Genomic DNA, 22675 nt, shown 5'->3' with positions numbered 1-22675 from the left:
ACAAAGTGCAATATTTATGAGGAATTATTTTAAAACTTCTAACAAACAAAAGATTTTTAAAAGACTTAAAATATCTAAATTTTATTTTGAATTTAAAAGAATACTAAAACTTTACTTCAAATATTTAAAATACATATCTCCATACACCTAGCATGACTTTTATTTTAAATTTTAATATATCTTACATGAAAAACTTAGTATTAACTAAGAAGAAACAATATGTGAACTCACCTGGCATGCAACACAGTTGTAGCAAGCAGTCTATTTCTTTATTTAAGGTCCTATTTAAGGTCCTACTTCAGAAGTTCATGTTCTATCCACATTTGAATATTCAATTTTATACGATTTTAATAATATACAGCTACAAAGTAGGTTCTTGGATTTAAGACAAGTCATAGAGATCATCTGTGCCCTTTAAAAAATTATTTAATGTACAGGACTGTAACCATAGTTTAACCAATTTTACTATATTTTTGCTTTTACACATGATAATGCATTTAATTGATTTTGCTTAAACCATTTGAGATGAAAAACATCTACTACTAAAATAACATTTTGTGATTTACCATAATGTAAAGTCACCCTTTCAACTAAAAACAAAAATTCAATTAATAATTGTCGTTTGATTTTATTTCTAAGTAAAAGCCATATTTCAAACTCCTAGTACCAACCTAACAAATATTTGTTGATTAATTATAATCTCTGGGAATTTTTATTTTCTAATTTTGTATTACTGTTGACTACTAATTTCAACCTTTATGTTTAAAATGATTTCTTTTCAAAGCAAGACACATTAATCAATATTTTGACATTTTATTGCTACTTACAAAAATAATTGGATTTGCTCTATAATTAGTAAACCCTTTTTCTTTTTCACAATAAAATTGTGGACAATTAAAACAGTAAGGCTTTTCATAGTAACCAAAGAAAGCTCATTTAGAATTGCCTAAAAGTAAGGGTTGTCTTTTTAATTTAAATAATATTTGTGATAGACTCTTAGGCCAGATCTAAACAAAACAGAAAATTAGAAATGATGTGATCGTCTGTTCTCCTCTGATCATGATCACTCGGGAGTGTCTAAGGAATGAGTGACTGACGCCTTAAGCTACAGGCACTAATAGACAACTATGCATAACGTATCTTATTATTATTACATGTATTTTATCATTAATTTATTCACTGTGTATCTTGGTTAACCAGCTTCAAACTACTTTTTAAAAAACATTTCTTAATGGACAAATTAAGAACCATATTACAAATTAAAAACATGGGCTTATGTAGGAAATTAAAACCATGAAGTATTAATGCTACTTGGTAACTACCAATTATGTTTTGTGGAATTTCAACCTGTTGAAATATGTCCATAAAATTCAAGTAATTGTTACTAACTATCTCGCATTAACATAATTAAACTGGGAACTACAAAGCCACAGGCAGATCTAAAAACAGTATCTGTCTCTAAGAGTAAACCTGTCTAAAATAAAGCTATTAAAAATAACTTGAAACTTTAAAAAAACATTTCTTAATGGACAAATTAGGAACCATATTACAAATCAAAAACATGGGCTTATGTAGGAAATTAAAAGCATGAAGTATTGAGGCTGCTACTTGGTAACTACCAATTTCTACTTACTCAAATAGTTTGCTTCACCTCCAAAACAGGTTATCCAAAACCGGGCCCGAACAGTATTTTGAGGGGAGCAGTGTTTGACTGCCCCCTAGTGGCCAAGCTCAAGGCACGCCTGGCATGGTCCTTTCTTAGGGATGTCAGTTTCACTCGGCCACTCTGACTTGAGAAAAGGTTTTCCATCTGAATTTTAATTTCACACCTTTATACTCATGCTGTGGACAGTTGTGAAAATCAAGTTTATTTCAGGCCAGTCATCCCAAAGACTGACCTGCTTGCGGGCTGAATGAAGCCCACTGTGAGGGAGAAGGAAAAAGATTGGGAACATGGGAGTTAAAACCTTTAGAGACGTGTTATCCCAGAAGACGCCAGCTAAATACATCTCACAACAGATGCTTACTTGTGTGCTCATCTTACTGTGAATAAATATGACCAGATGTAATCAAAGAGTTTTAAGGCCTCTCACTGGAAGTGACAAAATTGCCTGCCATGTGAATTTTAGAGGCAAAATTGGGATGCTGCTTTCTAATAGGTTGATATTGAAAAATGGCACATTTTCCGGCCGGGCGCGGTGGCTCAAGCCTGTAATCCCAGCACTTTGGGAGGCCGAGACGGGCGGATCACGAGGTCAGGAGATCGAGACCATCCTGGCTAACACGGTGAAACCCCGTCTCTACTAAAAAATACAAAAAACTAGCCGGGCGAGGTGGCGGGCGCCTGTAGTCCCGGCTACTCGGGAGGCTGAGGCAGGAGAATGGCGTGAACCCGGGAGGTGGAGCTTGCAGTGAGCTGAGATCTGGCCACTGCACTCCAGCCTGGGCGACAGAGCGAGACTCCGTCTCAAAAAAAAAGAAAAAAAAGAAAAACGGCACATTTTAATTCCGGGATATAGATATAGTAACCCAAATAAAATTCAGTTAACAAAGAATGGTTTTGTATAAATAGTTATGCAACAAAAACTGCACCTAATTCTTAGGAGTACATATCTATTTAAGAGTCCAGGCCGGGCGCGGTGGCTCAAGCCTGTAATCCCAGCACTTTGGGAGGCCGAGACGGGCGGATCACGAGGTCAGGAGATCGAGACCATCCTGGCTAACACAGTGAAACCCCGTCTCTACTAAAAATACAAAAACTAGCCGGGCGAGGTGGCGGGCGCCTGTAGTCCCAGCTACTCGGGAGGCTGAGGCAGGAGAATGGCGTAAACCCGGGAGGCGGAGCTTGCAGTGAGCTGAGATCCGGCCACTGCACTCCAGTCCGGGCGACAGAGCGAGACTCCGCTTCAAAAAAAAAAAAAAAAGAGTCCAGAATGGCTTGGTTTACTTATTTGGTCAACATATAACTCAACATTCTTTGGGTAAAATGAATGTGCTTGTTTCACATGTGAAGTAGTAGTGGAATTAGAGGCCTAATTATCTAAAAACAAAAAATAAGCTTCTTATGTGCTTTACTCACCTGTACTTCCAGGTGTTTTGTATATATTTTTAAAAATTAAGTTCGCAATGAAGGTCAATGTTGCTATCAGAAAAGTGCCCTGAAGCCAAAATAAAAGAGCTGATTCAACAGTCATGTGATAAACAGACTGAGTGTTTTAAGATGCAAAAAGAATTGAGATTGTAGTCAGGTGCGGTGGCTCACACCTCTAATCCTAGCACTTTGGGAGGCAAGCAGATTACTGAGGTCAGGAGTTCGAGATCAGCCTGGGAAACATGGTGAAATCCCATCTCTATTAAAAATACAAAAATTAGGCAGGCATGGTGGTGCACACCTGTGGTCCGAGCTACTTGGGAGGCTGAGAGGCAGAGGTTGCAGTGAGCCGAGACCACACCACTGTACTCCAGCCTAGGCAACAGAGCAAGACTCCGTCTCGAAATTAAAAAAAAAAAAATTTAAAGAATTACGATTGAAAATGTAACTTTATTACACAGTAAAAAGCCTTTACAATATGTTCAGTGTGATTGATAAAGTTCTAGCCCTCCTTTCCCATCCTCCCCCTTCCCACTGTTCTGACTCAGGCCCCGTTGCTCCTGTCCAAGCCTCTCTCCTCTCCTTCCCACCTTTATTTATCCTCCCCTCCTCCCTGCCTTTGCAGGCATCTGTCTCAGATGCTCTCCCGGCCTGTCTTCCCTCCATTTTCATGTCTCGCCCTCCCACCCCCATCCCTATCTTCCTGGTGTCCTCACCTCTGAAATCTCCCTTCTGCTCTCCTTGGGTCTGCTCTTCAACTCTCTTGCTCTCTGAGTTCCTATCTCCTCCAGCTCTGCCTTTGTTCACATTCTCGGTAACTCTCACAACTGCTCCACCCTAACTGGTCAATTCTGGCTTTTCATTTCCACCTTGGAATACATCTATCCCTCAATTTGCCCCCTTTCTCAAGTATTCCTCTCTCTAATCACCTCGTCTCTTTGCCGAGCTCCCTCCCCAGGGGCTTCCTGAATCTTCTTTGTCTCCCTCTTTTGGCCTTTGCCTTCTTTCTATTATTTGTCTCTATCCCAGTCTCCTGGCCTGACCAGTGGTCACCATGTCTGTTGCTTGCTAGAATACATGCCCAAACACCACCAAATGAATATTGTATCTCTGTATTACTTCCATACTGGTGTGCTCTCTTTTTCTAGGTCCAATGATTTGTCTACAATTATAAAATCCAGAAAGCTCAGAAAACTGAGTTGATCACCTTTGCCTACAAAATCTGGTCAGAATTGGCCAGGAGCTATTTAGATTCTTTATGCACTTATTGTAAATTTCATACATTGTGCTATAGAAAAATGTTCATGTGTTTGGTTATGGAACTTTGCCCCAAGCCAGTAGGACATGTTACATAGTTCATAGCATATGCATTAACTTTCTAAAATCACAAAAATATTATAAATTCTGCAACATATCTCTCCAAAGGGTTTCTGCTATGGTGGTACAGATCTCTATTAGCCATGCCCCTCTACAGATCACCAACTGTTCTGTGCCATATTATTCTCAAGTGGTATAATGGCAATTTTATTTGCCCAAGGAAATTCAGTGTTAACAGAATGTGTCTGATGAAGGAAAGATAATTTTCACTAATTCTCCTTTTCTCTGATTCCAGTTTATTTTCTATTCAATCGCTAGGTTATTTTTTTTTTTCAGTGACTACATTTTTTATTCCGATCATTCCAACTGTGTTTAAAGCTGTCTGTTTGGGGTTTCATAAACTTTCATTCTTATTTCATGATATCTTCCTTCCATTAGTTCTCTGAGAATTTTAATCATGCAGAGTTTAAACTAGTCTTTAAAGCTCTACCAGCTAGGCGTGGTGACTCACGCCTGTAATACCAGCACTTTGGGAGGCTGAGGTGGGCGGATCACCTGAGGTCAGAAGTTTGAGACAAGCCTGGCCAACATGGTGAAACCTTGTCTCTACTAAAAATACAAAAAATTAGCCGGACATAGTGGCGCGTGCCTGTAGTCCCAGCTACTTGGAAGGCTGAGGCAGAAGAATCGCTTGAACCCAGGAGGTGGAGGTTGCGGTGAGCCGAGACTGTGCCACCATACTCCAGCCTGGGTGACAGAGTGAGACTCCATCTTAAAAAAAAAAGAAAGTTCTATCATCTCTTTCCCAGGTATGGATTCCCCCTTTTTGTGGAGCCCTGGACATTTCATAAAGTTGGAAGAATGCTTCTCCTGCATGCAGCTCCTCAAAGTAGTCTCAAAAGTAATTTCACATAGCCCAGGGAGTGTTCAGATCTGAACTGTCATATATGTTAGCATCTCAGAGACTTTGCCTGTGGGTGATCCAGTTCCAAATCTCATGCCCATTTGCAGCGGTATCACCACTGCTTCGCCTGCTGGCCATGAGCAAGCATTATTTAAATCACAGTCTTTGGTGGTCAGAGTTATTCCATACCCCATGCATTGTCAGGGGCTCAGTCCCAGCGGTTGGCTTCATGCAGATCCCAGCCTCTGCCAGCTGGGCTGCACTAAGCCCCTTTCTCAAACTGGCATTGAACCCAGTTCTGATTGTTTCTCCAGTCCCAGCTCCCTGCAGAACAAGTGGCTTTACGTCCTCTTGCAACAGTGGCTTTTTCCGAATCCATGTTCTATGGAGAGATTTCTCTTCTATAACCCAAAGGTTTCCATGGAAAAGCATAGTATCGGTTTTTTCTGTGTCTATGAGAGTGTGATGTGAGAGCATATTCAGGGTTTTCTCACAATGGATGACATTGATCCAGAAGTTCAGTGAAGAAGGTAGCTTTTGTCCTTCAGATTGTGCGTTTTCAAAGATAGGACATGGGTGAACGTACACACACCAGAGATCTGGAGTCGTGAAGTAAAGTGCTACACAAACGTTAAGAGATTAGGAGATGGGAGGCAGCAGAGCAACAAGGATGCTGGATTTGGGGTCAGCAAACCCATGTTCAAGTCATAGCCTTGACCTTGACTAGTGTTTGGCCTTTGGCATACCAAATAACTTCTCCGCTTCATCCGCAATACTTACATAATTATCGAGTTTCCAAGAACCACCTGTCATGGTGTCAGAGACACAGATTCCACAACTCCAGCCCCTGAGGATTCAATAGCTCTGTGGTGGGTCATGGGCTCTGCATGTTCAGGAAGCGGCCCAGGTGATTCTGATAAACCTGTTCAATGGACCATACGGCTGGAAAAACTGGTCAAAATAGACATGGGCTTTTTTTTCTTTGAGGTGCTAATTTTTGTTATATTCGTTGTGTGTGCCAGGATTGATAACTGAATTCACCTGGATTGTTTGACGCACTAATTCCACTTGAAACGGTGTTTTAAATTTGGAGGCAATAAGGACAAATTTAGTATTTGGGAAGAGAATATCTGAATCTACATTGTTTAATTATCAATATAAAGTTTCTTAACAAATAGTATAGTTCAAAAACTGCAATTAATATGCTAGTTTACCTGTAGAGCAGCCTTGATGTTAATTACCACTCCCGCCTTTAAGAGAAATTAATAAACTCATAACACCAATGGCTAAGGAAGAATCTCTTCTGGTTTGGGGCCAGATTCTACTTCTTATCTGTCACCTGGCTTTCATTATCCAATTTTCTATTCGATTATAGCTCAGCCAGTAGACATCGGATAGGTCATTGCCTCTCTCTCTCTTTTTCTGTCATTCACACCTTGCCTGGGACATTCTGTTTCAACCCCATAGGCTAAAAAACAGTGTATCTATTGCTGTAGATATTTCTACTCCTAATTTTCTTTCATGTAAACCCATGTTATATAAGAGATGTAGAAGATACTGATTCTCTTTCATTCTGCCTTAAGAGCCACTGTAAAAATATTCCCTTAAAAGCCTCAACATTCAGTCTGAGGGTGAGATGATAGTCTTTATGTAAACTTTCTTATACATAGGAAAAGGAAAATAATCTACACTGAGTGTTATGGGAAAACTCTTTTCCCTTATTTGAAGCCATTTCCTTTTTGGCAGTTTCCTGTTTCCCACTTTAAAACGCCACTCGTACTGTAATAACTAAAGTTAAAATTAACCACTTGGAAAAATAAGTTGCTCTCCCTAAAAGCACAGGGTTCTGTACATGCTGTTATTTTTGTTCATTTTACCTGTGAATTGTAAGTTTTGAAAAGAATAAAGCATGAGAAAATTACCTGTGCTATGACCCGGTTCTCAAAATTATATGGGCCACCTTACTCCAGCCTACATAGACTCCAGCTGAAAAATTACGAGAGGTCCTTTGCCACCTCTCCTCTTCCCTAGAAAATGGCTTAAAAAAAAAAAAAGGAGATGGTGCCAAGCAAGTTTTTCACTTAAAAAACTGAACCATTGGTGTAAGATAAATGAAAAAAAGAAAATGAGCATAAAGCTTCTATCATATGCACTCAACCCACATTGACATCATCGTCAGCAGACGTATGCCCAAGTTTGGCCTAAGCTTCTGACATGGATTAGCACTGAAGCACTGATGTGCTCTCCACTCCCACATATGGAGCTTTAGGTCTATGTGGCTCACTTACAGAAACAGCACTGCTATTCCTGAAAATGTTAATTAAGTTCAGACAACAATTTTTGAGGCATCTGCTTTTTTTTTCTTTTTTTTTTTGAGACAGAGTCTTGCTCTGTCGCCCAGGCTGGAGTGCAGTGGCCTGATCTCAGCTCACTGCAAGCTCCGCCTCCCAGGTTTACGCCATTCTCCTGCCTCAGCCTCCCGAGTAGCTGGGACTACAGGCGCCCGCCACCTCGCCCGGCTAGTTTTTTGTATTTTTTAGTAGAGACGGGGTTTCACCATGTTAGCCAGGATGGTCTCGATCTCCTGACCTCGTGATCTGCCCGTCTCGGCCTCCCAAAGTGCTGGGATTACAGGCTTGAGCCACCGCGCCCGGCTGAGGCATCTGCTTTATACTAAGAACTGAAAACTTTTCTAGCCATTGAATCAAAACTAATAAATTCCATTATTTTTAATGGCAAAAACCGCAATTTGTTTTGCACCAGCTTAATATAATACTAATAAATATTACATAGAGGTATGTGCAAGATGGTTTGGGTAGAAAAAAGGGAAAGTTTGTACTGAGGAGTGGTTTTGAAGTCTCAGTAAAGCTTTTGCAAAAATGACTTCTGAGATGATTATCAAAGAAATAGGAATACTACAGTCTTAGTATCTGGAAATACAGAGAATAGAACATGCTATAATCTTAGTATCTTAATTATCCTAAAAGTTAGGGCTGCAAAGAATGTTTTCCTAACTGAATACAAGATAATTGTAAAAAGTGAAGGAGAACTGTCCACTGGCCCTGCTTGATCTGAAATCACTTTGGATGTTGTAGTTTGCTCATTTTCAAGACTATATAGTACGTCATTGAGAAACATTCCACAAATGTTTATCCATTTTATTTTTCAAAGACACTTGGATTGTTTCTGGCTTGGGGCTATTGTGAATAATGCTGCTGTGAATATTCTTGTAAGAATCTCTTGGTGCTTATGTGCATGAATTTCTATCGGCATTTACCTAGAAGTAAATCTACTGACTCGCAGGGTTTGCACAACTTCAAACTTAGTAGATACTGACAAACTGTTTTCCAAAGCAGCTGCTCCAATTAACACTCCACCAGTGTATGAGAATTTGCATGATTTTACATCCTCACCAAATAGTGTATCATTGGGTTTTTTATTTTTAAATTACACCCATACTAGTAATCTTAGTGATATTTTATTGTGGTTTTAATTTGCATTTCCCTGATTATGAATTAGATTTAATACCTTTTCAGATGTTTTTTGTCATTCAAATATCCTCTTTTGTTCAGTACCTATTCAAGTCTCTTGCCCATTTTTCTATTTACCATTCATTTTTTCTTTATTGATTAGTAGAACATCTATATGTTTGCTAATTACAGACCCTTTGCAAATATCCTCTACTCTGCAACTTGTCTTTGCACTCTCTTAACGATGCCTTTTTAAAAAGACAGGCCAGCCATGGTGGCTCAAGCCTGTAATCCTAGCACTTTGGGAGGCCGAGGCGGGCAGATCACGAGGTCAGGAGATCAAGACCATCCTGGCCAACATGGCGAAACCCCATCTCTACTAAAATACAAAAAAAAAAAAAAATTGCCAGGCATGGTGTTGTGCACCTGTAGTCCCAGCTACTCAGGAGGCTAAGGCAGGAGAATCGCTTGAACCCGGGAGGCAGCGGTTGCAGTGAGCCAAGATTGAACCACTGCACTCCAGTCTGGTGACAGAGCAAGTCTCCATCTCCAAAAAAATAAATAAGAAGGTGTTTTTAATTTGTATATTGTCTAATTTAAGTATCTTTTCCTTTATGATTAGTGCTTTTATTTGGTTTTTCTTCTTTATAGTTTCCTTAATACATCTACCTCACAATCATAAAGATTTTTTCTTATGTTATCTTCTAGAAACTGTATTGTTTCACCTTTCATATTTCATCTTATTATCTATCTAGAATTGAGCATCACCTCACCCCACTGCTCTGTAGTACAAATGTTTACATGTGTGTCTGTCTTTTTCCAAACTTTCTATTCTGTTCCATTGGTCTGTCTTTCAATCTTTCCACCAACATCACACTGCCTGAACTATTGTACCATTATAATATGTCTTGCCATACAGATAATGAGTCCTCTCTCCTTGTTCTCCTTCTTCGACGGTAGCCTGGCTCTTCGTGTTCTTTTGCATTTCCACATGCCTTTGAGAATCAACTTATCCATTCCCACACACATACTTCTGGGATTTTTATTGAGATTTCTTTGAATCTATAGACTGATTTGGGGAAAGAATGAACATCTTTAAAATATTGCCTTCCACTTATTTAGGTTTTTAATGTCTTTCACTAATAGTATATACTTTACATAAGTGTCTTGCCCATTTTTGTTAGATTTATTCCTAAATACATGACACTGTTCATGCTACACTAAGAGGCGTGATTTTTTAAACATTTCATTGTCTAATAGTTGCTGAAATATAAAAATACAATTGACTTTATAGAAACTTTGCAAAATTCACCAATGCTAAAAATTTATTATTTTAATATTCACAGTTATATTATTTATGAATAATTACAATTTTATGTCTTCTCTTCCAATACATATGCCATTAATTTACTTTCCTTACTTAATGCCATTGGCTGAGCCCTCCAGCACAACAATGAATAGATACAGTAGTAGTGGACACCATCAGTCTCAAAGGGAAAGCCTTCAAAACCTCACTTGCATGCTGTGGGATTTTACAGATAACCACACTTAATTAAATCAAGTAAGTTACACGCTATTTTTAGTTTGCATAGTTATTTTATTTTATTTTATTTTATTTTTTGAGGCGGAGTCTCGCTCTGTCGCCCGGACTGGAGTGCAGTGGCCAGATCTCAGCTCACTGCAAGCTCCGCCTCCCGGGTTCCCGCCATTCTCCTGCCTCAGCCTCCCGAGTAGCTGGGACTACAGGCGCCCGCCACCTCGCCCAGCTAGTTTTTGTATTTTTAGTAGAGACGGGGTTTCACCGTGTTAGCCAGGAGGGTCTCGATCTCCTGACCTCGTGATCCGCCCGTCTCGGCCTCCCAAAGTGCTGGGATTACAGGCTTGAGCCACCGCGCCCGGCTGCATAGTTATTTTAAAGTCGGGATCTGGCAGTTCCATCTCTGGAACCTCTCGTAAACAGAGTCAAAAACAAGTGACAAACTGCAAGAAAATATTTGTGAGTTACAGAACAGAGGACTAACCTCCCTAAAGAATTCTGGTTGCACTGCCAGATTCCGTTTTCTCACACATGGTTCCAAAAACTGGTCCTGACTCTTGCTGTCAGGAATGAAAGGTTCACCGCCTCATCAGCATGAATTAGATGAAAGACAATCTTTTCAAAGAGATACATTTTTCATAAAGCCAAATGTATTCCTTTGAAAAGATTATCTTTTCTTCTCCAGATACATTCTCTCTAATTTTTAACAATAAAATACTACTTTTCTAATAAATCCATGTTAAAAGATATGGTAACTCAAGAGTTTTAAAATCATCCTTATTTGACAAAGTAAAACATCAGTAACTTTTGGCAGGTTTCTCTAAATTCTTTAATTGAATTTATTTGGTCTAAGAAATGCAAAAATCTAGAAACCTCTGATCTAATGCATGTTAGAGATGTCAGTGTATTGACAAAGAAAACAGAGCTGATTAATTAAGGAGATAAAGAGGAAGAAAAGGAAATTTTAGAAAATATGGAGGAAAAAAAGCTTTCAACATGGGGACCAAGGTTGGATGTGTCAAATGCAGAAAACCAAAGCAAGGTGAGGACTATAAAAGAGCCATTGGATTTAGTGTCAAAAAGGATGACAGTGATTCTGGTGAGAAGAATGTCAGCAGAGCAGCAAGGTCAAGGTGGAAGCTATGGATTTAAGAATGAAAGTGTGGTAAGGAAGTGGAGATATTGACTTACTTGCATGGTTCTTCTGAGAAATTTAATTGTGAAGGGGAGGAGAGTATATCTCAGTTTTATAGGCAGGCAGATATCAGATATAACAGGATTTGGGTTGGCTGACTGGTTTATTTGTTTTGAAGATGGGAGCTGTACAATAGAGAGACAAAGATACTGAAAATAGCTGGGTGGGGTGACTCATGCCTGTAATCCCAGCACTTTGGGAGGCCGAGGTGGGTGGATCACCTGAGGTGAGAGTTCAAGACCAGCCTGACTGACATGGTGAAACCCCATCTCTACTAAAAATACAAAACAAATTAGCCGAGTGTGGCAGTGCATGCCTGTAATTCCAGCTACTTGGGAGGCTGAGGCAGGAGAATCACTAGAACCCTGGAGGCAGAGGTTTCAGAGAGCCAAGATCATGCCATTGTACTCCAGCCTGGGTGACAAGTGTGAAAATCCATCTCAAAAAATACATATATATATGTGTATATATATGTGTGTGTGTATATATATATATAAAAAATATAGGAAAGAAAGGAAACAATGCAGAGTCTGAGAAAGTGAGGTCGAGTGGAGTACAGAACATAGATGGAAGGCTTTACTATGGGAAGGACAAGAGGCCTTCATTCTTTGTGCATCACAAAAGAAGAATCCAGGGACTTGGTCTAGTCCTGTGTAGTTTCCATACACTCAGCATGAGCAGTCACACGCTTATGTGAGGTGGGTCCTGCCCAAACACACGCTGCAGCCTCGGATGCAGGTACATTCATAAGTTGATGTGAACAGAATCTGGGATAATTCCCACTCAGAGGAAGAAGAGCCAGTGAAAGTTCCATGAAACATAGCAGTCAATGAATCAGAGAGGAATTAAAAGAGAGAGGTGAAGGGACCAAGGTAGCACCTTCTCTCCACATTTCCCAAACCAAGTTCCCATCGGGCTTCCCCTTGCCTGCCTCCTTCACAATCCCTCTTTCCATGGTCTTCTCCCCTTCACCCACCACACTGCTCATTCTCTCCATTCACTCGCCTCAGGCGAGCTTCAGGAAGAAGGTAGTCTCTCAACTCATGCAGAAGGAGATGAATTTTACATACTGAAAGATAAGATTTTTAATCTAAAAGAATGCATCTCTAAAGGTGGAGTTTTGGCAGTTTACCAGTCAGCAGAAATAATACTTTTGGAAGGGAAGTCTTCCTTCCTCCCTTAAATCCCTAATAACCCACCAACAGCCACAACTTCTGTTTGTGACCCACATAAAGGCACCCAGGCAAGCAGGATGTGGGGCTGACCTCCATCCCTGGTAAGGATGATGTTGGCAGTTTGAAATTATCTTTCTTTCCAATATAAATCAAAATGTATTGAGTCTGCACTCTGTTCCACGAAGTTAGGTATCATTTCCCCAAATCTGTCTTTCAAACATCAGGCAGTCATCTGAAGAAGGAGGGGGCAATATTTTCTGCCCCCTCCCCCACAAAAAAATCTGTGAGTAGGGTCCTGAGGGACGTTCGCCAGCATAAAGTGGTGGCTTCGTCTCAGAAGAACATGACAGAAAATAGAGGTTGGGAGAAATTCCGTTAGGGCAGGAATCTCTGAAATGGAAAGGAGGTGGGGTAAACACATGTGAGTGAAACTGGATCAAAATTCTGAATCTAACGATTGATGTGGCCAAGAAACACCATCCAGGCAGGGAGTACCAAACAGTTGTATGAAAGGGTAAGATCGCCAAGTTTGGAAAACAACAACAACCACCACCACCAAGAGGCCAATTTCTCTTCACCTACCTTAACATAAAAGCCTTTCCTTGTTTTCTTCAAACAAACAACAAATCATCTACCCAACAAAGGTGGACTTTTAGTAAAATTCACTCTTCACAGAAGTAGGGGGTGCTCCGGCCAGGTGCACTCAGCTGATGGAGCTGCTTCACCTTGGCTTCTAGTGGAGCTGCTCAGGATGGTGCTGCCCATCAGAGATCCCAGCCCCTGAGTTCCAGGTAGCAATGGACGCTGTCTGCCTTGCTGACTGACAACAAAACGCAACACATAGTAACACTTCCTGGATGCTAAATGAATGTTTCCTCTGGTACTGCAGTTAGTTGGCTCTCTGGAGCAGATGGCACAGGCTTCGCTGGCAATTTCTATAGCCCCTCTGCAGCACCATTGCCATCCCTGGTGACCATGTCATCTGACTTGGGTTAAACACCACTCCACCTTGGCAATGCGCTCCTCCTTGGCCTATATCCCCCTGGAGCCATCGTCCCTGGTGTTAGAGCCAGAACATCTGGCTGAGAGGATACAAGCTTTCTTCAGCTTTATGTAGGACTAGCATTGGCAGAGAAATAGAGAAAGCAAAAAGGAACTTGTATATCTCCATCAATTCTTTCTTTTTTTTTTTTTTTTTTTGAGACGGAGTCTCACTCTGTCCCCCAGGCTGGAGTGCAGTGGCGCGATCTCGGCTCACTGCAAGCTCCGCCTCCCAGGTTCACGCCATTCTCCTGCCTCAGCCTCCTGAGTAGCTGGGACTACAGGCGCCCGCCACCGCGCCTGGCTAATTTTTTGTATTTTTAGTAGAGACGGGGTTTCACCATGGTCTCGATCTCCTGACCTTGTGATCCACCTGCCTCGGCCTCCCAAAGTGCCGGGATTACAGGCGTGAGCCACCGCACCCAGTCTATATCTCCATCAATTCTTAAACTGAGGACCTGAAAGATGATTCTCACCTGTTGCTTCCCAATAACCCAGGGAAAGTGTTGATGGGCAGCAAAAAATAGCCTTGGGCAGCAGTCCAGTTGGCTTTAAAAGGCCATCTGAACGTCATTTTTAAATCTATTGGCACAGACACGTCCAGCATATTGACCAGAAGACAGAAGAAGGGCGATTACTGAGCAATTCTCTTTTAATATGCTTGAGCCTCTACTCAGCTGTATGTTTGGCAGGGGTCCTATGGAAACCACTGCAGAAGCCATCAGCACTGCTGTGATGCAGGCATCCTCCATTTTTATAATCCCCATGCTTCAATACAAACTCTCTCTTCCCACTTTCACAGATGGCAGGAAGAATAGACAACAGCAAACACTTTCTACAGATAGCTAGTGACGCTTTTTTCACTGTGTACCAAGTACAGCAGGGGTTCTACTTATTATTTAATTTGTATAATGACAGAGCGGAATGATAAATGAAGTGCATGAAAGACTAAACAATATTTTCTCATCAGAATAATAGCCTAAATCTGCTGCCTTGGGAAGCTTAAATTTTGAAAAGGCTTCTTCCTTCAATTCCTTTTTTCAAATTTCTAAATGGCTCATTAATTCACATGTTCATCTAAAAAATTACTGAGCACCAAGTAAGACACTAAGTTAGACAATAGAGATATAGGTCACAGAGGGAAAAGGGTGGGGAATACACTGTATTCATTTATTCTCCTTATATATAACATTTGTGCTTTGAAATGTCTTCAGGAAGATGCCACTCTGGGGTGGAAAACAGGGAATTACAAGAAATGCAGTTGGCAGGTTCTATTCATACATGTTCAGTCTCTTCCTCCCCTTCTTTGTCCACACTTGCTAGATGCAACTCAATTTTTTTTCTAGGGAAAAGGAAACCATCTTGACGCCTTTTATTTGTGACAGTTGATTGCTTGTTTGCCCCTGTCGCCTAGACTTTCTGCATATGTGAGATGGGCAGTTAGTTAGGTCCAGCCCTCAAAGAACTCACAGTCAGCCGGGCACAGTGGCTCATGCCTGCAATCCTAGCACTTTGGGAGGCCGAAGCGGGTGGATTATTTGAGGTCAAGAGTTCAAGACCAGCCTGACCAATATGGTGAAATCCCATCTCTACCAAAAATACAGAACTTAGCCAGGTGTGGTGGCGTGAGTCTGTAGTCCCAGCTACTGGGGAGGATGAGACAGGAGAATGGCTTGAGCTCGGGAGGCGGAGGTTTCAGTGAGTCAAGATTGTGCCACTGCACTCCAGCTGGGTGACAGAGCAAGACTTCATCTCAAGAAGAAAACAAAAACAAAAACAAAAGACAAAAAACAAAAAAAACACAACTCACAGCTATTTTTATAACAAATCCTGGAAGGAAACACCACGTGCCACCTTCAAAGGATCCTACTCACATTACCTCACCTCTCTATTTCAAAATTCTCTTTAATCGAATGCTTAACTGCTTCTTCTAAACGTTAAGAAAATATTGTTAGGAGGCTGTAAGGACATTTTCCTTGGTTATTTATCATTTACAGTCCTCCTTCAGCTTTCAAAAGAGATTTGAAATAAAATAAAAACCATACATGTGATATGGCTTTTAAGACGGAATAACATAAAGAAGTAGGGGAAGCTTTTATTTTGGTCACTATTATTTCTTTTAGAGAAGTCACATAAAATATCTTGAAATGCTGAGGCACAGCAAGCTTCCATTTTACATAGAGCTTCCTTCTTAACATTCTATTTTCTTACCTTGTATGGAAATTGCCTGTGTGCCGACATTAACCCAGGGTTACCATGGGCCAGGCGCTCTCCCCACTTCACACGCATCAGCTTGTCTGTCCCCGAAACATACCCACAAGGGAGATGTTCTCATTAATTCTAGTTTAAATGTGAAGAAACTAAGATTTAAAGAGGTTCAGTAGCCTGCTCAAGGTCACATGGCTAGGGAGTGGCAGAGAGAATTGTAATCCAGGTCTGAGTGTCTCTGAGGTGCATTATCACTAACGAATGTGTTTAAATAGTAGGTCACATCCCATTAGGGGATCATGAAATCAACTGAGAGGCACGTGATCCCTTCTCAACTGAATAAGATAGAATAGCAAGGATCAAAGCTCATCCCACATAACTTTAAAAGAGTGATATTTCAGGAAAATTTTTTTCATTACGTGGATGTGGGTGTGGGATGAGGGTGCGTGGGTGTGTGCTAGTGTGTGTGGGTGTGAGAGTGAGTGTGGGGGTGTAGGTGTGTGTTGGGAGTGTGGCTATGGCTGGGTGTATGCTGGATTGTGATATAAAATATATTTCTAACTGTAAATTACTGTCTTAAAAAAATTTCTAAGCCACTACACGAACATATATTGACTCTCTCTCTCATTCATGTTCCAAACACAGGAGGACTACTCATTTTTATAAATCTGCCTCCTACAGAAATCTTTACAAGCAAGAAGTTGAGGGATTTTAAAATCTATGACTCAGTATGCCTCTCCCTGCGTGAACAGGCTTAACAAGCCAACCCCAGTGCCAAAGAGCGGAGAAGTCTTCCTAAAATAGTCACAGATTTGACTGGTCTTATGCCTAGTTGCCGAGAGTAAATCTTTCATTCACTACTGTAGCAATAGCGAGAAAATAATTTTTGCTTTTGTAAGAACAAAACGCCAATGAACAGGAAAACATCCAGAAGCCACGCTCTGAGTCTTCTTCCTCAGTCAGAAAAGACCCAGAGGTTGTGGCCACACCAGCCTCCGAGAGTGTGCACCAGCACCCCCGGCTGCCCCCAGAGAGGGCCAGAGGTTCTGCTTTTCCGTGCTTGCTGCGTCTCCAGGGTCATCAGGACTAAACGACTCAAGCTGAAATGATCTACTCATCCTCCCTAATGACATCACTGAAAGCTTAATGTGCATTTGTAATTCAGACGTAGCTTTAGTGCCTCAACTCCAACTCCTGCCCTTTAACAAATGACATCTTTGTGAATGAGAGCAGCAGGTTCTATCTCCTTTAGGGGAGTCTCCTGAGGAGCCTCAGGGGAGGACGTCTCTCTACAAGGCAACACTTGCTTGGAGGGCTCAGGCCTCACAAGGGCATTTTTCCCAGCAATCAAAGTAGACGTGCCTTCATGTTCTCAGTCATTTCCTCATCTTTATTTGGGGATATTAATGCCAACCGTACACAGTTGCCATTAACATCAAATCAAGTAACTAGGAAATGCCCAGCACAAAGTAGATGATGTTCCTACTAAAGTTTGTTCCTTATCCTTCTGCTATGTTAAAAATATTGTCTCCCACACAAGCCCAAGGGAATCCCAGGTCACAATGCCAGCCTTCAGTGGCGTGGTTAGGAGCACTCTGCCCACATCCCTTGCTCCCTTCGATGAGTCATGCCGACCATAGCCATTCTTGTGTCTACACTCTCCTTAATCAATTTCTGTGAAGTTCCAATTTTTTTTTTTTTTTTTTTTTTTGAGACTGAGTCAAGCTTTGTCGCCCAGGCTGGAGTGCAGTGGTGCCATCTTGGCTCACAGTAACCTCAGCCCTCCAAGTTCAAGCAACTCTTCTGCCTCAGCCTCCTGAGTAGCTAGGACTGCGGGTACGTGCCACCATGTCTGACTAATTTTTGTATTTTCAGTAGAGATGGGGTTTCACCATGTTGGCCAGGCTGGTCTCAAACTGCTGGCCTCAAGTGATTTCCCCACCTCGGCCTCAAAGTGCTGTGATTACAGGCGTGAGTTACTGCACCTGGACAGAACTCCTTTTTTAAAAATACATGACTTCCGGCCGGGCGCGGTGGCTCAAGCCTGTAATCCCAGCACTTTGGGAGGCCGAGACGGGCGGATCACGAGGTCAGGAGATCGAGACCATCCTGGCTAACACGGTGAAACCCCGTCTCTACTAAAAATACAAAAAACTAGCCGGCGCGGTGGCGGGCGCCTGTAGTCCCAGCTACTCGGGAGGCTGAGGCAGGAGAATGGCGTGAACCCGGGAGGCAGAGCTTGCAGTGAGCTGAGATCCGGCCACTGCACTCCAGCCTGGGCGACAGAGCGAGACTCCGTCTCAAAAAAAAAAAAAAAAAAAAAAAACATGACTTCCGTAATTTTATTAGCCAACTTATGAACATGTCTCTTTATTTTCTGAAAAGTATTCTCTCAAAATTGAAAGAATATCTCTTACATCTAAATTGCTAGAATTGTTTTGGTCATCCTAGCCATAGATATAATACTTTTGTAAATGTCAATTATATTTCCTTTCTTTAATTTCTTATTCAACTCAGCAGTTATTCAGCTCTCATTGGTCTTCTCTTATGTACCCTGCACCAGAAGATTGTTTCTAACTAGTCCTGATTTATGCTCCTTGAAATGCAGATTCCTCAATCGATTGATAGTCTCGTAGTACAATGGCTAAGGGTCGGCCTACGGAGTCAGAGGGACGATTCAAAGCCACTCTGTGTCACTTCCCAGATGAACCACTGCACACAAGATATTTAACTTCCCTAATCCCAAAACATGAAGGATAATATCGCCCATACTATAGGCTGGCTGAAAGATTAACAATGATAACCACTGTGTGAAGTGTCTGGCAAACAGTAGACCCAGTAGACACCATAGATGAGTGTTCAATGTTCAATCCTAGTTTTCCTCATTCTAATGTGTTTCTGGATTTCTCTCTAACTCACACTTAAACTCTCCTTTTGCAGGTATATTTTTATCATGTTACCTCAAATCTTTCTTGTAAAAGATTAATAAGTAAATAAATCGACCCATTTGACCCTATTAGCTCATGGTTTTACCTTTCTGTTTTCAACAGTGGATGACTCCTTGATTCCATACAAAACTAGGACAATACATCTGGTTTTGTTTATGATTACCTTGTGGAAGTGAATTCAAAATGAACCCTGATTCTGTTCTTGATATAGCTGGTATTCGGTGTGATTATGGCTGTTTAAAATGTTATCACTGGCCGGGGGAGGTGGCTCACATCTGTAATCTCAGCACTTTGGGAGGCCAAGGTGGGCTAGTCAGGAGTTTGAGACCAGCCTGGCCAACATGGTGAAACCCCGTCTCTACTAAAAATACAAAAATTAGTCAGATGTGGTGGTGCACGTATGTAATTCCAGCTGCTCAGGAGGCTGAGGCAGGAGAATTGCTTGAATTTGGGAGGCAGAGGTTGCAGTGAGCTGAGATCGTGCACTCCAGCCTGGCAATAGAGTGAGACTCCATCTAAAAATAAAAAATAAAGTTGTCATTAAGAATATTATTCAAAGAAATTGTGCACTAAGAATAACACCAGATGAACTCAACTCATATAATTCTTGTGAAAATTAAATGGGATAACACAGAGAGAGCTTGGCCATGGTAACACTTTTTTTTTGCCCCTCTTTCATGTAGATTTTGCACTGACTCAAGCTAGCATGATCACTCCTTCATGCCAAAAAGGATATTTTCCCTGTGGGAATCTTACCAAGTGCTTGCCCCGAGCTTTCCACTGTGATGGCGAGGATGACTGTGGGAACGGGGCGGACGAAGAGAACTGTGGTGAGTGCTCCCCTTGGCTCCCCTTGTGTTCCTCACTTTATGAACACCCCAAAACTGTGGGTCCATTGGATAATGATTGTGATAAACTAGGAAAACTGATTTGGTTTTCTGTAGGGACTCCCTTGGAAACACAAATAATGATTCCCCGATGTATTTGTGATAACGACCTGAATTTTTGTATGTTGAGGTTGCTTAAGTCAGAAATGCAGTATCATAAAATGTTATATTTTATAAAAATAAAATTATATTTGAAAATCTACTTCAATACTCATATTTTAATTTTAAGGGGCTTTCTATGACTACCTCCTTATGGCTGGTAATTTGGTTCAGCTTCAAGAATATTCATAAAGTGGCCAGGCACGGTGGCTCATGCCTGTAATCCCAGCACTTTAGGAGGCTGAGGCAGGTGGCTCACCTGAGGTCAGGAGTTCAAGATCAGCCTGGCCAACATGGTGAAACCCCAGTCTCTACTGAAAATACAAAAAAAAAAAAAAAATTAGCTGGCCGTGGTGGCAGGTGCCTGTAATTCCAGCTACTCAGGAGGCTGAGGCAGGAGAATTGCCTGATCCCAGGAGGTAAGGTTGCAGTGAGCCAAGATCGTGCCACTGCACTCCAGCCTGGGCAACAAGAGCAAAACTGCAACTCAAAAAAAAAAAAAAAAAGAATATTCATAAAGTGTGAATGGGCCTAGCTAGAGAATTAACTGATAGAATGGACCTATACTGAGTGCCCACTATGTGCCAGGAGCTCTCCAAATCACTGGGACACAGTGAGCTCAAGGGAGACAAGTGTCTTGACCTTGTGGAGTTCACATGGATAATGTGAACTAAGATGATGATAAACCGTATGTAAGGAATTAAATAATCTGAGTGATAAGTAAGGCAATGAAACAGGATAATGAAATAGAAAGTAACTTGGAGGGAGGGATACTTCAAGGACGTAACCAGAGAATATCTTTATAAGATGATGACACTTGGATTGAGAACAAAGAAAGAAAGAAAGAAAGAAAGTATGAAATATTCTAGAGGAGCAGAATTCCAGGCAAAGGCAACATCAAGTGCAAAGGCCCAAGGCTGAAGGCTGACTGAAACAGGATGATGTGTTTGATGGTGTGTGACTCAAGCAGAGTGAACAGGGGTATACACAGGGAATGAAGGGGTAACCAGAGGCCAGATAACAGAGCATCTTACAGGCCAATTTCAGCTCTGTTTATTGAAACCTAAAAAATATTTTTCTCTGGAGGAAACTGATGCCAAGAGAGGCTGATATGTCTAGTTAATCAGAAAAAATCCTGCGTGTTTTCTCCCACAGAGAGCTACCTCTCTTCAGCGCTGCTCAACCACCCACCAAAGTGGGGTAGCAAAGCCCACGGCATGCATCTCTAGAATCTTCTGTCCTGCCCCTGGGTACTCAGGCATGCCTCCCTCTGAGGGACACAGCCTCTGCCCACACTTCCCATGAATCACTTCCACTCATTCTTCAGGGCCCGGTTTAAGTGTCTCCTCCTCTAGGAGGGCTTCCCTGGCCTCCCTGAAGCTGTATCACCGTTCTAGGATGGCTGCAATTTATATGTGTTATCACAGCACCCTGGGTGTATCTGTATGCTGCACAAAGTAGAATGCCTTATCTTTTCATTGTTGTTGATGTTGTTTGTTTGTTTGTTTGTTTTTGAGATGGAGTCTCGCTCTTGTTGCCCAGGCTGGAGTGCAATGGCGTGATCTTGGCTCACTGCAACCTCTGCCTCCTGGGTTCAAGCGATTCTCCTGCCTCAGCCTCCTGAGTAGCTAGGATTTCAGGCGCCCTCCACTATGCCCAGCTAACTTTTTGTATTTTTAATAGAGACGGGGTTTCACCATGTTGGCCAGGCTGGTCTGGAACTCCTGACCTTAGATGATCTGCCTGCCTCTGCCTCCAAAGTGCTGGGATTATGGGCATGAGCCACTGCACCCAGCCCTTATCATTGCATTTATCTTCCTAGGTAGGAACTCCTTGAGAAGAGGCCTCAGTCTTATCACAAAGCTTAGAGCTGGAGAGTACAGAGTCAGTGCTCAGTTTTGGGGGCAACTCTCTGGATGCCAATGGGCAAGTTCCTCAAATTCTCGTCCTTTCCTCTTTGCTGCATGGGAATCAGAAGCCATGAATGTTTACCCCATGAGGATTTCTGAACCCAAATTAAATAAAGCAAGTGAGGCAGCATCATAGTAGAATTATTGAGAATATTAATAAGAAATAGAAATAAAGAATCCAAGGATCAAAGCAGACTGTGGGCAATTATTTTAATTTACTTAGGTATTTGTGTGAACTTCAGTATCTTACACTATAATGCGTATTTTATTATTTTATAGCATATACTGAAATAACAATACTTCACAATTAGACCTCCTTTTTTAAAAATATGATTTATCAAAAAGAAGAGGAAAATTTGGCAAATAAATTATATTTACATATGACAAATTGACATTAATATATGACAAATTGAGGAAATGTTATTTTTCTCAGCAGGACTCAAAAACCTTTATTTATTTATTTGAGACAGGGTCTCCCTCTGTCACCCAGGCTGGAGTGCAGTGCCGTGATCACTGCTCACTGCAGCTGTGACCTCCTGGGATCAAGCTATCCTCCCACCTCAGTCTCCCAAGTAGCTAGGACTACAGGTGTGCACCACCACGCCCAGTTAACTTTTTATTTTTTGTAAAGAGAGGGTCTCCCTATGTTTCCCAAGCTGGTCTTGAACTCCTACATGCAAGTGATCCTCCCACCTCAGCCTCTGCTGAGGTTACAAACAAGTGCCACTGCACCCAGAAAAAAGCCTTTAAGAAACTTTGCTTTTGCTTTATTAAAAAAAAGTCGGATGACATAAATGTTATCAGAACTCAATATATCTATCAAGTATGCTTCTACATATACAGCAGTATGCACGTGACAAAACAAAATTCAGATATTTTCTTCGGAGGTCCTC

General features: G+C 41.5%; 1 protein-coding gene and 1 long non-coding RNA gene across 3 annotated transcripts in view; one reads left to right on the top strand and one right to left on the bottom strand.

Moving 5' to 3' along the window:
* The window catches only part of LOC117097696, a 162424-nt gene that overhangs the window by 48967 nt on the left and 90782 nt on the right, over positions 1–22675 (bottom strand). The gene's annotated exons all lie outside the window — the stretch shown is intronic.
* Positions 1–22675, top strand: part of RXFP2 (relaxin family peptide receptor 2) — a 73358-nt gene that overhangs the window by 1087 nt on the left and 49596 nt on the right. For both annotated transcript variants that reach the window (XM_033235779.1, XM_033235788.1), the window contains exon 2: positions 19570–19716. In XM_033235779.1, the coding sequence (XP_033091670.1) occupies positions 19570–19716 (147 nt within the window). The remainder of the gene's footprint in view (positions 1–19569; positions 19717–22675) is intronic.

Source organism: Trachypithecus francoisi, unplaced genomic scaffold, assembly GCF_009764315.1.
Source record: "Trachypithecus francoisi isolate TF-2019V2 unplaced genomic scaffold, Tfra_2.0 Contig01461, whole genome shotgun sequence".
Taxonomy (NCBI): domain Eukaryota; kingdom Metazoa; phylum Chordata; class Mammalia; order Primates; family Cercopithecidae; genus Trachypithecus; species Trachypithecus francoisi.
The sequence above is the reverse complement of the archived record's forward strand: the minus strand, read 5'-3'. Positions and strand labels throughout refer to the sequence as shown.